The sequence below is a fragment of the Camponotus vicinus genome, unplaced genomic scaffold (assembly GCF_025532165.1).
Source record: "Camponotus vicinus isolate PSW18456_S1 unplaced genomic scaffold, iyCamVici1.0 SCAF_11, whole genome shotgun sequence".
NCBI lineage: Eukaryota > Metazoa > Arthropoda > Insecta > Hymenoptera > Formicidae > Camponotus > Camponotus vicinus.
The window spans coordinates 17,446,790-17,463,582 of NW_028141947.1; the positions used below are offsets into that span (position 1 = coordinate 17,446,790).

The 16,793-nt window shown below is 35.1% G+C and overlaps 1 protein-coding gene across 2 annotated transcripts in view; it reads left to right on the forward strand.

The window, feature by feature from the left end:
• The window catches only part of LOC145961583 (serine/threonine-protein kinase MARK2), a 103,437-nt gene that overhangs the window by 7,492 nt on the left and 79,152 nt on the right, over nt 1–16,793 (forward strand). The window contains exon 2 of one of the 2 annotated variants that reach the window (XM_083081937.1): nt 4,806–4,966. In XM_083081937.1, the coding sequence (XP_082938063.1) occupies nt 4,892–4,966 (75 nt within the window). In that variant the 5' untranslated portion in view covers nt 4,806–4,891. Of the gene's footprint in view, nt 1–4,805; nt 4,967–16,793 lie in introns of those variants that run through there. The other variant, XM_083081924.1, reaches the window with a different exon arrangement.

Here is a 16,793-nt window from a genome sequence, read left to right on the forward strand (position 1 = left end):
TAGGAGATACGCCAGCATAATAGCGTCTTCTTAATCAAACGCGAATTCGCATTCACGCACATGATTCCTTGATGCAAATATTAATAGAGGAAAAAATATTAGGACAGTTGCTCTGTTAAAACGTTATTTTCAAAGATATAATCTAATTACGATTATTATAATTGTAACATATGTTGAAGTAACTGTTCAGTAAAATTGTAAAATTAAATTTTTTCTTTTTAAGAAAATATACAACTTTAAATTTAGCAAAAATTTCGTGCTATTATATTCATTCAAAAATTGGTTAGAAAAATAAACTGGAGTCTGTAAAAATCTGTCTGTCGTTAAAATCTTATTGGTGATAATTTTTGAATCTAGTCGACGATACATATACGATGTATACTAAACGAGTATAAAACGTGTCTTTAAAATATTTTATACTCCATGTTCTGGATATTGAGCCTTTCCGCCAGTCGAGCGATCACCGATCAAAGGCGGAAGTGCGTCGACTTCTTACGACTTTATGGCCGATACCTCGAGGCTTCACAAAAGGGTGCATGATACGCTATCGTCGTGATTGTGTCGAAAAGATGCGGTCGACTGTATTTTACCCGACATGAAATTTGAGATCCGAATGTGTTAACGATTCTCGGAAGTGCTTTTACGTAACGTGTCAAGTTGTCGTATTTAATTACGTTTAATTGCGGAGCAACTCTCGCGCGCGCTTGTAAAGAGATGCTTACCTAGTTCTCGCAAACTTTACGGTTGCGGGGGCCGTTATTTCGCTTATCCATACTTACATTCGGTTCATCGTTATTTTCGCCGTTTCTCGCTATTTACATGTGTTTGATAGAAATAACATCACGTTCTTCTCACAAACATATTAATTCCTCTTTGAACTCACTCCCCAGATTAGGTCTGAATATGTTTTCGACTTAATGAAATTTATTTCCATATCTAGCAATTTAATATTTAATGATGATTTTCTTCAAACTGGATAATTATGTTTTCATGTCATACAATTTAAATATTTTTTGTATTGAATATATATATATATATAATTGGGATAATTATTTCTTAATTTAACAAATGGATTCTCTTAGCTTAGAAAAGTAAATATCGTTTTTTTCATACTTTCTTTTTTAATTTCTTGGTCACGTGTCGCTGCACAAGATGTACATAAAATATATCATAGAGAGACCATCTCACTTTCTCGGACGTCCCCTCTCCTCCTTTTTCCGCCCCCGCATTAATTTATTATTCGTCACTTTCTATGAGCGGTGCGATTATTACTCGAGAAATAGAGAGGAGAAAAATTGCGTAAATATTGTTTTTACTGATTATTTTTCGCGAAACATTGTCACGCGCATATTCATCACGAAACAATTGATAATAAATCCTTATATAAACAAAGACGCTGAATAAAAAATCGAAAATAATCGTCTCAATTAATTATTAATTAATTGTATCTTTTTCAAATTGTATCTTTTCGATTAAAGAAATAAATGATACATATATTATTCCCAAAATATTATGTGGTGAATATAATTTCTGTGCAATAATCTCAAAGAGATCATCATATATATGTGTGTGTGTTTCCTGGATAAATTTTTTTATTAAAGTTGATAAATTCGCGATTTGCTCGATATATAATTGATTTTATAGCAATATCGACTTATATAACTCGACACTATATTTTTAATAAGTCAAGTTGTCCAAATAAAATTTATTAAGTATTTCATTTATTGTTGTTCTACAAACAACTACAAATAAGATACAATTAATTTCTATTGAAAACCTAGTTTATTATTAAGTATATTGTTAAATTCATGTCTGCAGTATTGATTGTCCTCTTGCGGTCAGATACGAAGAGATAATACCTATCTTATTATTAATCTCGATACCGAAACGACTTTCGCCAATCTTGTTTCACCGAACCAAATACGATTCTGCGCGCACACTTACACCATCGAATGAACAAAGTGATCCACTTATTATTACGATCCCAATTTTCGAATCTAATATCGGCAAACAAAAATTTCAAAAATTTTATATGGTGGCAAGATGCGATAGCAGTGTCTTCAATTTAGTACATTATAAATTATTCTTATAAATTTTTATTATTTTTTCATACAGGAATTTGCACAATTAATAAAAATTGTATTATGAGATAAAAAAGTATAAATCAAATATTTTTATTTTTATTTGCCATTATTAATGATTCGATAGTCATATATTTTTGAATTTTAAATCGCAATTTGAATAAATTAATTAATTGTGAAATATATAACTAATCTTACGTGAGAGAATATTTTCGTGTACTATGTTGCACAAAAGATCTTTGCGTAATACTTATATAATGCCTGAAAATCACTGTCGTGAATAAGCGTAGGTCCGATATATACGTATCTTTTCCTTCGTTCTTTTTTCTGTCGTGCTGACGTTTCTTCCTTTCAATCATTTCCGCAGATCTCTTGTTCCGTTTGATTAGATAGAAACTTTGAGTAAATCCAAGACAAGAAAAAGAGAGAGAGAATAAGAACTATTGATTCCATTCACATCTTATGAGATATAACGCGATTAAACGTGCTTTTTCAAAGTTTAATACATTTTACACGAACATTTTACTTGTTTAATGAACAGAAATGATGAAAACGGATTTATTTTCACGCAATTAAAAAGCTTCTCGTTTAATATAATACTTCTGGCAAAATAAATCTTAGAGAAAAATGGAGTTTATTGTTTAATAAAGCTATAAAATAACGGATACTCTAATTATACATATCGATGACGTCAATAAATAAAGAACGGGGAGTCTATTTTTCTCTAAGGTGATAATTTTAAATCTTTTTTTGCTATGATTGTAGATATTTTTACCAGAATTATAATTTGTGTCGCGTGGCAAAATTTCGGTAAATCTCGCATTTTTTTCTTCACCGGTACACACGGTTCGGCTATCGAGATAAATCACGAACGAATCATATATTCAATATTGTGTCTAATGCCGCGTTACAAAGTCAAATTTGTTTTTCCGACTCGTGCGGCTCGGGGGGATATGGACATCGGTGGCGTGTTTTGCGCATAAACACGGTCGCGCTTGTCGCGATATATAAATAGAATCGTAATATACGAACGAGACGTACGTGCATGTGTGTATCTTGCCCGCCGTGGGTCAGCAGACACACCAGAGAGAGCCCAAGTTGGTTCGACGTTACATCCCGTCCGTATCCGTTGCTACAAGGTATGATTCACGCTCGCCTACCTGCGTAAAGTTCGGCCTGTTTCGAAGCGAAGGATCGCATTCTTTTTATCCCTTTTCCAGGCAACCGTAACCGCACGTGAAGGCAGCGTGAAAACTTTAAATCGAGAGGATAACCTAATATTATTTGTCAACCGGCTCGTCACCGATTGATATAGTGCCTCTCGTAAAGTTTTACGATCGATTTAAAATACACATGTATAATATTGATCTTTCCATAAATATAATATTTGGGGAAACCAAGTCGGAAGATTTAGAGAGTAATCATTTAGTACAAATGTAAACATACGTTCCGCGGGGGAGAATATAAATATTTAAAGAATGTTTATTTAACGTATTTAAAGAAACTTTGGAAATATGTTATCGACGATATAAAACGTCTATCTGTGTCAATCGGGAAGAATATAAACGTTGTCGCGCGATCGGAATGTCGAATCAACGTGGCACGTGACATGTCGCGATCCGGCTAATAATAATCGCGACGTCCATATACGCGACACGCTCGGTGCGTGACGATCGCAAAAACTCGTTAGCGCGGAGACATTTTCACTCGCGGTCGGCATTTTCCTTTGATTACTTACATTGTACGTTTCTTACCGTACGTAAACACCCATCTCGCGCGCGCGTAACGTCACATTTCACGGTTTCGTCGCTCGCATATGCATATGTATGCGTGCGCAACGGTCGCCGGATGACAACTGGTATGTGAAGTGATGCGTGCGTGCCGCCGGCACCGCATATACGCGGATACCATCGGCCGTGCGGTTAATTGAAGCCCACGGTTTGCCGTGCATACCAATTAATAAGACGCGCATTTCGTCAATCAGCGGCGACTGCATCGGACCCGCTATCGATCTCGCGCTCGACTAAATTGGGTGAAAACGAGATAATCTTACCGATCGCGAATTTGCTCTCTAATCTCGGGAAATTTATGGAGATGATTGCTTTTTGGAGAATTACTTATTTCGCAATAAGAAGATACGATTAAAATAAATTACTATCGTATAAAATTAATACATTAAATATATGTAATAATAATAATAATAATATATGTAATAATAATATTTCGTAAAAATATTAATTTAAAAATGTAAAAAAATGAAAAGAATTGAAATGGAAATATACAAATATTCTTAGAAATATAATATATATTGTAAAGTAGTTACCAATATAATATCTAAATATTTTAAATACTCTCCAAATTAAATAACACGAACAGAAAAATTATCGTTTACATATATAGGACATTTACACAAAGTGTACATGTGAAAAAAACAAACTTTTACTCGTTTACCTTGTTCAGCGAGAAGAGAGAAAGTAGATGAATAATTTGCAGCTTGATTCGTTCTTTTCCCGTAGGCATTGCAATCATATTTTACGTCGCTTGAATCATTAATATGACTCATAGAGATGATCTCACCTTTCGATCGCATCGCGCCGTTCGTTCGAAGAGTAACGTTCTCGCTTTTAATCGGTCCGAAAAGGTCCCTAAAGGGCTCGTCGAGATGGAGTAAGCCGGTCTATTTAATCCCACGGGCTCAACGTTGCCGTTCTTCCTTTGTTCCAGGCGTGAGGGGAGAAGAGGGTGCGTCGACACAGCGTTGGAGGTGGAGGACGAGGGTCTGAGGCTGGAGTGAAACTGGCTGGCCTACAATGTCCGCTAGCATGCGGAGCACCCTGCAAACCGTTCCCGAGTCCGTGCCGGCCGACCACGTCACAAACTCCAAAGTAAGTCCGCCCGAAATCCGATTTATTACGACTACCTATCTTCTTCCGCAAACAACCGCGGAGGACCGTCGTCCTTTGTGCATACCTCGCCTCGAACGACCGCGCGATCCTCGCCTCGGAGACAATGAAAGACTTTAGCGCAACGAATGCGCTTTGCGAGATGGATTAATCTCGCAAGATTTGAAAATAGAGGCTCTTTATTACAAATTATGAAATGATTAACTGTGAAGTGTATATATGTTCGCTGTAAATCACAGTTTTCTATTACTTTTAATTAAGGATTTTCTAATATTCAGCGTGAATATGAGGCGATAAATATTAGTCTTGTACACTTTATAGTTAATAAATTAAATAATTATAGTTAATAAATTAAATAATTGGAAATTAAATTGTCATAAATTTCTTTAAGACTCTGTCGAGATAATTAATGCTACAAATAAATTAATGCTTAAATAAAAAAGACTTTATAACTAAAATTACGCTCGCTGAAAATTAAATATCAAGAAAAAAATATTAAAGGTCTTATCTATCCTTCGCTTCTAATTAATTAACGGTAATCGGTTTCGTTAGAAACTTCCTCGAGAAATACAGTTGAAAGCTCAGCGGAGTTGAACGGGCTGGTAAATTAAAAGTGATTCGGAAGACGCCACATCTTCTCGTTTTAAAATATCGCGTGTTATATACAGCGCTGCCGCAGACATTCCCCGACCTTTGAACCTTTTCTTACCGAACGAACGGGGGTTGAAAATGTCACGAGTGCATCCGGGTGCTTTGCAATACATACGTTCACGGCTGACCGTGGCTGATCGAAGACTATACGCGGGATGACATAACGCCACTCTGTTGATTTGCTCGGTAAATTTAATTTGTTTCACGAGACAGGAAACGGACTTTCTTTACGTGACGCCGTGATTCTCTAATTGCCTATTACGTAACACAATATTGAATTGTTACGAAGAAAATGCATCGACGACAGCATATAAAGTCACGTCCATCGACCGTGGCTGAAAAATAACGGAAAGTGATTAATGTGGGGAAGATTCGTGTAAAGTTTTTTTTATAGTTCACGTAACTAGTGCTAATCCAAGTAACTACATTTCGATTTAAATTCGCAATCTCAACAATGTGTAATATAAATTGCATGCAAAAGTCGTTTATTTCGGGACTTTTACTTGTCGCATCTATTCGTCATAAAGAGAATTATATATGTGGCACACTCGCGTACGTAACGGACAAAATTTTAATTGCTTTATCAAATATGGATAAAAGAATAAAAGAAAATGGAAAGAAAAATACGTGGAAAAATGTTCAATTTTTTTATTTTTAATATTTCTAATAATGTTTGCGATTAATAAATCAGAGATACGAAAATAAATTTAATCGAGTTAATTCGAGTTATTTAAGTTCACAATCAAAGCAGAAATATTTATGAGTGAGAAAAGACATATGTTATTCGCTTAAGAAGGTCTCTCAGACAGGCGGAATTATCGTTCTATCATATCTCATTGTCTCCAGGCCTGGAATGTTTCGCTGTCGTTCGTAGGTCGATCGACATGTGCTCGTCACGCGTAATATGTTATAAAGCTATGGGTCGACGCTCGCAGACGGAAGAAAGTATTCGAGGTGTCTGGGAATCGAGCGCAATTCTTAAGACCGAGAAGAGAGTTTGGAAGACAATTAGTTACACTAAGGAGAACTCCCGTGAGTCATTCCTTCTGAAGTCGATTGTTATTCAATCGGCAGTTAATCCATGGTTCATCGAACCGTTATTATTCTTGCGAGTCCCAGATACCTTGAATACGCTCTGCCTCTGTTATGCGCGTTCTTATATCGTACAAACAGCGAAATGTTGCTCCGATATAATATCACATGTATCGCAAAACATCGCTTCGTGACGTCTATGGTACAGGGTGATCGCTTTGTATCAACGTTAATGCTTTCCCTAAATTAAGACAGTCGACGCGATGCGTACAGCGTCTAAAGATCATTATAATTCGCGATAAAATTCAAGATAGAATTTTATTTATAATTTGATATATCATATAATATAAAAAAAGAATTTTTGGAGAAACAAAATCATGATGCAACTGGATATCAAGTTATCAATAAATTATCGTCTTAAATTTTGTTACGAATAATTTTATAAGTCGTCCAAATTTAACAACTTAATAGATTTGAATGCATCTGAGGAAATTAAATTTATTATAATTATCTAGGCAATCATTTAATACAACAAATTTAAAACTTGCAAGATATTTTCCTATTTGGAAATTTTTTAGCACATGCTTATTTAATTAATTTATAATAGGTCTTGTGAATATTCAATATATTCTTTCACATTTTTTTATTATGGACACTAAAATTTTGTCCATTTTTACAAGTCTGTTATAAGAGCCTATTGAAACATATCGTACAGAATTTAATTCGGCCGGAAGATGCATATATTAATAAATAGGCCGACGAGTCTGGTAGATCTCTTCTTTTTTTTTCATACGCGTCTAGACCAGATTTCTGAATGGAACAGTCGATGACTCGGTCGAACGGGTTTTCACGACCGCGGCGGCTTTCGAATTTTCTCTTGGCGGTGGTCGCCGATGCTTTATCGTCGCTACTGACAGGAAGCTTTCACGTTTTCACGCTCGCGAGAGTCGATGAGTTATCGAACGGCCAAACATATTAATCCCTCCTCCGCGAGATAATTAACGGCGCGGTTAGGTTCTTATCAAAGATAGGGATTTTCCTATCGCGCAACAAATGCTAAATAATTCAGGCTTCGTTCGTTAACGATTGCGGTGGTCCAACTAGCACCAATCGAAAATTATAACCGCGCCGTTAATTATCTCGCGGAGGAGGGATTAATATGTTTGGCCGTTCGATAACTCATCGACTCTCGCGAGCGTGAAAACGTGAAAGCTTCCTGTCTATTTTAATCTTTAGATCAATATTAAATAAAATAATTACTTTTTTATAATTATTTTATAATTATAAAATATTTTATAATTTTTTATATTTATAATTATAAAAAAATTTATAATTATCGTGAAATAATTATAATGTGACATTTGTGTGATATTGTCATAATTATTCTCTAATTAATTCTACGATAATTTTAATACGTGTTTAATATAAAAGATGTTTCTTAATTATTTTATACGAATGCTGTGCTAAGATACTTTTCTCATGCGTGCAAATAATGTAACCTCTGTCGACTTAATGTGACCTCATCTTACGGTATATTAAACGCTGATTTATACTGTTAGTTACGAATGGAATACTCACTCATGGTGTCCCAACGGCGATCCTTCGTAAAGTACTCGCTCGACCATTGCGGCTATTGCCATTCCCTCGGCGACAATCGTACGGTATATCGGCAATGATTTAAGGTCATCGGATCGCTGGACCTTGAACAGGGCTCGGCTACGGCACGAGTACGGTTTCGGCGGTCGATGACATTGGATCTGTTTTTCGACGCCCGGAATATTGCCCCGATTGAAAGGCACTACGTATATATCCGTCACGGCTTTGTCACAAAAATCGACCGGATTTACGTCACGGAAATCCAATCGTATATCGCGCGTCATGCAGAGATAGAGAGTCCGCCATGTTCAGAGCCTCAGGCGGATGCATATGCGCTTATATAGATTTACGTAGCACGGACACAGATTCCCTTTGCCGTATAAATAGATCATTTATCAATATACACACGTTTGCTCTTGTTAATACGTAAACATACAAGGGTGTTTCAGAATCCTTGGTCTTAATTTTAACAATAAATTTTCTGCCTTTTTTAATAACGGATTTTCTACCTTTAATAACAGCTTATTTATTTTCACCTTACTTGAATTTTTTTACGTTTCCCTAATTTGCAATTATTTTTACCGATAAGGCCCATTTATTCTCGTCATTACAAACCATTATAATTATTTCAAAATTTTTTAAAGACGTATCACGTAGATTCTGTATCTCGAGTACTTCTATGTCCAGATTACGTATCATGCTAGTCTCCGATCGTCGGATATAAAGTTTCGACTGTCTATAGATGTTCTATATTTTTCCTCGTAATTCTCGACAAGTGATATCGAGCTTGTTCGATGAAAAAATAGCGATAAAAATAACTGTAGAAATACGAGAGATAATTATTCACATACATTGTCTTGCGTCTGATACTTCTTTCTATATGAGATATTTATTCTGTTCGATAATTAGAGGGGTCTATGGTAGACTTATCTCAAAATAATCGACATCTTTATTCTGTAATTCAATATCCTTCACTTGAATGCCTGTGTCTGTCCCTGAAAAAAATTCTTTATTTTGATTTTATAACAAATTGCCAGAAAAACCTCTAATATATAATTATAAAACGATAATCCAAATTTTTTAATTGTTGAGAAATCGAATGAATCGCAGATGTTATCGTGCACATTGTAGATTCGTGATTTTATTCGAGTGACAAAATTTTACGGTCCGTTATACGCGCGTTACGCCTCGTTAATAATACAAATCGCAAAGCCGACATCGAAGAGCTGCTCGAGTATCCGGATTATGTTAAAGCCTCTTCTCTGACCTTGAACAGTGTAACGGTACCAAAGTCGTGCAGAACGACATCGATAAGCTTAATTAACCCGGTTAACACTCATGCGGAAGATGCAAGAACAGCGACGAAGCAAGGTCGTTTTTTTATCTCGTACCAACCTTCTTCTATTGAACATTCTGCCAAATCGTAATGGCTACTCGGCCTAATTAGCATTTATATCAAGCGTAACGATTTCTGTTTAAATCATTGTATTGACTTTCAAATATTAAAGATGATTTATAGGCATATATAAATTTAAGAACGATTTTCGTACAACTTTGTTAGTCTCTGTGAAACGTGTGATTATGAAAGTATGATTAGGGAAATAATTTGTGGGAAAATCAAATTTTCAGAAGACATCCATCATAAATTACGAATTAGCCACGATAATTTTTTAGAAATATTAGTTTGAATACAACGTAGACGTGGCATATTAGACTTGAGTTCCTTGTACTCTCGAGTCTGACAAGAAGAGCTTAATAAGAATGAACATCGTAGAGTGAACATTATTTAAGCGTTAGCATAATTTGTGAGATCGACGAAAATTATTTTCTTCAAACATGTGTCCCTTTGACTCTCCAGACTCAATGGCATCAATTTATATGTCATCGGACAAGTTTACCTTATTTATAAATGCGACTCACGCTGACTAATAAACTAGGACTAATCCACTTTATATCTGGATACGCTTTCTCTGCATTTGTCCGACAATCGTTGATGAAGATGACTGTAAATCATGATGTGCCTCGTAATCACATTTATCGAATGTAATTTCCCGATTGCATTTTGCCGCTAATAATGCCCTCGTCGGAAAATCAAATACGTTGCAATTACTTTTTCCGCAGAATAAACAGAAAAATAATAATTTTTTTGATGAGAAGGCAATATTTATGACAAAATTTTTCATATTTTTAAAATTTTCTTTTTCGGAAAGAGATATTTTGGCAGGCAAAAAAATATAATATGGTTGAAAGTTTGTGCAACAAATTTTTAGCGGAAAATCATAAATATAACTCCAGGCTTTTTCTAGTTTTTCCATAAATATTTTTTATGATGAGTTTTATTGGCGTACTAAATTTTTAAAACATACTACTATATATGCAAAGTTACAACTTTATAGTGCTTTCACATATCTCATACAAGTCTTCGTGGGTTGAAATTTATCATCTTATTTTTAACCGCCATTTTATAGATTTTTCTCCCTTTGTGTCATGGACTTTGCAATTAATATAAATAAGTTTATATAGTCCTTGTACACCTAGAAATATAACTAACGCTCATCGTTGAAAGAATTATCTATGCCTAGATATTTCGTTTAAGAACAAATCGAATCGAAGATGCCATCGTAAAAAAATCAGATAAAATTCATATAAAAAAGCTATAAAAAAATATAAAAAATATCACACATCAAAATAAGCATATAAAAGTACAGAAAAATATTGACGTACACGCTATTAAGGAACAATATCGACTTTTATTGCTGGACAAACAGCATATTATGTTAATTCGAGACTTTATTCTTTCGGTATCGCTTTACCATCAGTGTTGATTGCTAACTACATCGTTTGCATGTCGCGAAAACATTACATCACGAATTGTTCTTTCGTGTGCGGGAAGCGAGACGATTTTCGATGCGAGGGCGGCCGTTTTTCTCGAATGCGTCTCGGATGCGACATTACCGGTCTCGTCACGAGACGCGCATTCAATCGCGATCAATTAGACGTCGAGCGGAATTGCATGGGCGCTGAGTCGTTCGCGGGCTTGTCATGTGCGTACAACCGAGCTTAACCCGGCATTCGTTATCTCTTTCTCTCCTTTCCGTTCTTTTCTCGCGAGCCACGCGACACAGCATAGATTGTTTCTATACACACGCATACAATGCACTCACACACGTACGCATCATAATTGTTCATTGAGCTCAATTCCAGTCCGAGATATCGAAGCTAAATGACGTTTGAAAGAAGCAGCGTCATTCGGCAATCCATTATGAAAAAATTGTGTGTTATTTTACAAACTAGAATTATCGCGAAAGTTCCACTTATATAAATCAATCAATTTGTATATCAAGCGAAGTAACGAGTACATCATCTTTAAAATTCAGAATTTAATACGCGTAACTCACTTTATTTTCATTTGTTTCCGATTAATTCGTTTTTGCCTCGCGATGCTCATTTGCGAGTGTTTTTCTCTTTCGAAAGAGAATCGAAGATAATAGATTGCTTTTTAAATTAATTATTTGATCAGCTCCGGTTTGTTTTCAAGCGGCTCGCAGCTTTACAAAGTCAGCGATTGAAAATTCAGAGTTAATAATAGGTGTAAATAATTCAAGCGTTTCCTATTTCGTGTGTCTGTGAAGCTGGCACGACAATCTACGAATTATAAAAAAATACTAAGAGTTCTGATAGCACTTTTCATAGTTCTATAGTTCCTGATAAAAATTAAAAAGAGTTCCGCATTCCTTATATTAAAAAATCGAAATCGAAAAAATGTCGTGTTAACTTCGCGAATCTAGCACGACACTCTTTCCTCTAAAGTACCAAAACGCGTTGAATATTATTATTTTTAGCAATAGTTCCCGATCGTTGTGTTCAAGTTCAGCCTATATATGCAATTTCAGATCGATATTTCAAAAATTAATAATTTTTAAACAATTTTTAAGATTCTTGCCCAGCACGACATTCTCTCTCTAAAGTACTAAACCGCGTTGAAAATTATTATTTCTAATAACAGTTCTTGATAGTTCTGCTATAGTTCAGCATATATATGCAATTTTAGACCGATATTTCAATAATTAATAATTTTTAACGAATTTTTAATGTCCTCGACCAGCACGACACTTAGTAAAAATGTGTCGTGCTGATGATTTTCCGTAGTTTTAACGACAGTTCTCGACAGTTATATAAAAGTTTTATTCTTTGAAAACGTTTTTACGCAGAGTTCCGACCGTTTAATATTTTTTAAACAATTTTTTATTATTATCCAGCACGACACTCTCCCTCTAAAGTACTAAGATGCGTTGAATATTATTATTTTTAGCAAGAGTTCCCGATCGTTCTGCTATAGTTCAGCCTATATATGCAATTTCTGACCGATATTTCAATAATTAATAATTTTTTACGAATTTTTGTCCTCGACCAGCACGACACTTAGTGAAAATGTTTTGTGCTGATGATTTTCCGTAGTTTTAGCGGCAGTTCTGGACAGTTCTATATAAGGTCTATCCTTTAGAAACATTTTTACGCGGAGTCCGACCGATTACTATTTTTTAAATAATTTTTTACAATAACCCAGCATGACACTCTGCCTCTAAATTATTAAAATGCGTTGAACATTATTATTTTTAGCAAGAGTTTTCGATAATTCTGCTATAATTCAGCCTATATATACAATTTTAGGTCGATATTCCAACAATTAATAATATAATTGTAAAAAATTATTTATGAAATAATAAACGGTCGGAACTCTACGTATAAATGTTTCTAAAGGATAGAACTTTTATAGAACTGTCGAGAACTGCCGTTAAAATTACAGAAAATCATCAGCACGACACATTTTTACTAAGTGTCGTGCTGGTCAAGAACATTAAAAATTCGTTAAAAATTATTAATTATTGAAATATCGACCTAAAACTGCATATATAGGCTGAACCATAGCAGTACTAATGGGAACTCTTGCTAAAAATAATAATATTCAACGTGTCTTAGTACTTTAGAGGAAGAATGTCGTGCTGGATTATTGTAAAAAATTATTTAAAAAATAATAATCGGCCGAAACTCTGCGTAAAAATGTTTCTAAAAGATATAATTTATATAGAACTGTCGAAAACTGCCGTTAAAACTACGGAAAATCATCAGCACGACACATTTTTACTAAGTGTCGTGCTGGTCGAGGACATTAAAAATTCGTAAAAAATTATTAATTATTGAAATATCGGTCTGAAATTGCATATGTAGACTGAACTATGGCAGAATTATCGAGAACTGTTATTAGAAATAATAATTTTCAACGCGGTTTAGTACTTTAGAGGGAGAATGTCGTGCTGGGCGAGAATCTTAAAAATTGTTTAAAAATTATTAATTTTTGAAATATCGATCTGAAATTGCATATATAGGCTGAACTTGAACAGAACTATCGGGAACTCTTGCTAAAAATAATAATATTCAACACGTTTTGGTACTTTAGAGGAAAGAGTGTCGTGCTAGATTCGCGAAGTTAGCACGACATTTTTTCGATTTCGATTTTTTAATATAAGGAATGCGGAACTCTTTTTAATTTTTATCAGGAACTATAGAACTATGAAAAGTGCTATCAGAACTCTTAGTATTTTTTTATAATTCGTAGATTGTCGTGCCAGCTTCACAGACACCTATTTCGTGCCGATTTAATAAAGGGACGTGAATAGGAGATTTTCCCAATGGGAACAAATGTGATATCGTCGTCGCTTACGAACTTAATTCAGCAACGAGCCGAAGAACATGCCCGTTCCCTCGCCCGTTCACCTTGCCTCGATCGCCTTCTCGGACGCGCTCTCGAAGCACGGCAGTCGTTCGCGAATGGTATCCAGTTTTCGCGCCGGGTGCTTGGATTATGATTGACCCAAATGTAGCAACGGCCTTGTCGGCCGCATACCCGCCGAGAGAAATGCGGATAAATATACGATCGAGCGCAAAATATATAACGCGAGATCACCATCGTCGCAGCCGTGTTAACTTGACGTGATAACGACTTCTTTTTTGCGTAGCCTGATCAAGTATATTTAACGAGATGAAGATTGTGCAACGAAAATCAGCACAAGATTAAATTAAAAATTAAAGCGAATAATATAATGAAATAAAGTTAATCATATTATGTAAAATTTGGAATATTTGTACGCTTTTTCTTTACATTTTTTTCATATTCATTTTTTTTATTCAAATAACTCAATTTTCGCGTTTTTAGCCTCGGAATATTTTCTACAGATTGATTATTAGATGCAAACAACTGATGAAAATAAATGTCATGTAATAAAGATCAATCTATTAAGGATATGATACATGTATGCGTGCATCGCGATTATAACTTTGTCAATCAGGTCGCTCTTTGTAAATACGAAGAGCTATTTGAGCGAAAATCAGTTTCAATAAAGCAGGTTAGGTTAGGTACAACTAGGCGGAAATTTAACTGTGAATCCCTTTTAAATCTTCATCCGACATAAGAAATTTCAAATTTTCAATAGACAACACGAGCGCAACAAATAAACTACTGTTAAACTATTGTTATTTCTCTCTCGCATTACTTCGTAGCAGATGTCTTGCCAAACTTTTCGATAGAAACTTTGTTACTATCCACGCGAGTTGTAAATGTAGCTTTACGTCCAAACTAAATTTCGCAAGAATTGCACGAGTCTGCGTACAGTGCTAACTTTCGATCCTCTTTAAGTCACGCAGTTTCACTTTGCATTCTACGCTAAATGTTTTATTTATCTTCATTCCAAAATCCATACACGGATTAACCGAAGACATCCTTTTATACTTCACGTTTAATACTACACTTGTATATATTTCCTATTCTTCAAAGTATTCTATGATAAAATAATTTCTCTAATATCTCACGAAAGATTCAATTTGTTGAAATAATCATGATTGCGCACCAAAAAAACACTGCGCGATAATGTTAATTAACATCATTATCACATGAAATGTGTGGGTTCCGTTCGTGTTAATGCGAGATGGAAGTCAGACGTGTGCGTCTAAATCCGAGCATGTATTACCTAGATGTGCGCTATAGATGCAGCGCATCATCATCTTCTCGAATGTCACTTATAATCGTTCGGATTTAGTCCACACGGCATTTCGCCAATGCGACTATCTCGCGGCATTAGCTGCTGGCACGTTTAACGACGCTCGCCCCGACGTCGAACTGTCATCGTGGCGTCGGTGGCTTCTCCGAGACGGTAATAATCGGATCGATATTCCGGTTTATTTGAACGGTAACGCGAAATCGCCATCGCGGCGATGCGACATTGCCGATGCTCTCTTTGGCGACATCCGGTCACGTAGAGCGGCTCTCCTCGTCAAAACAGAACGACGTTTAAGAAATCGATGCATTTATTCAGCGTAGAAACGTTTCACTCGCGTGTCACGGATTTTCACAATCCACAAAAGTACCATCCGGTCTTAAAATAGGTCTTGAAAAAAAAGTGTAATTTTACATTTGTCCGTATTTCGTTTTTTTTTTTTAAATTGTGTCCAGTGCTCGATTCTTGGCATAATAATTAAAGCGATAGCGATTATCATTTTAAATAAAAAGGAAATCACTCTTGATCCTAAATGAAATATTTAGCGGTAGATTTATAAATTGAGAGGGCGTATTTTTTTTAATCGACAAAAATATCATCCGGGTAAAATAGACCTTGAAAAAAAAGTGTAATTTTACATTTGTCCGTATTTCGTATTTTTTTTTTAAATTGTGTCCAGTGCTCGATTCTTGGCATAATAATTAAAACGATAGCGATTATCATTTTAAATAAAAAGGAAATCACTCTTGATCCTAAATGAAATATTTAGCGGTAGATTTATAAATTGAGAGGGCGTATTTTTTTTAATCGACAAAAATATCATCCGGGTAAAATAGACCTTGAAAAAAAAGTGTAATTTTACATTTGTCCGTATTTCGTATTTTTTTTTTTAAATTGTGTCCAGTATTCGATTCTTGGCATAATAATTAAAGCGATAGCGATTATCATTTTAAATAAAAAGGAAACCACTCTTGGTCCTAAACGAAATATTTAGCGGTAGATTTATAAATTGAGAGGGCGTATTTTTTTTTAACGATATTTTCGCGATAAAAATCATGCGATGTAGATGGGCTCTTAAGCGCGCCGATGTCAACGCACGACGTGCGGTTAATTGCGATACCGTGGAAGATTTTTCAAGATCATATCGCAGCACGGCGCGTAGAAAATTCCTCTGTCACGAGAGTGCGAGACGCGCATGCTGAGCATGCTAACGCGCGTCTAATTAATAATCGCGTTAGTGATAAATAGTAGTCCACGCGAGCGTATCACGATTAAATATCACGACACGTGTCTCTCGCTTTAAAGCCTAAAGCGTATAATGCAAAACGGTTATATACGATGTATTGAAATTATCGAGGAATCACGAAAATTTTTGGAAATTAATAGTACACGATATTATCATCTTGAGAAAAAAAAATTTCGTAAATTTTAAATTAAAAAAATTGCATTTTGTTCACATCTATAAAAAAATCTATTTT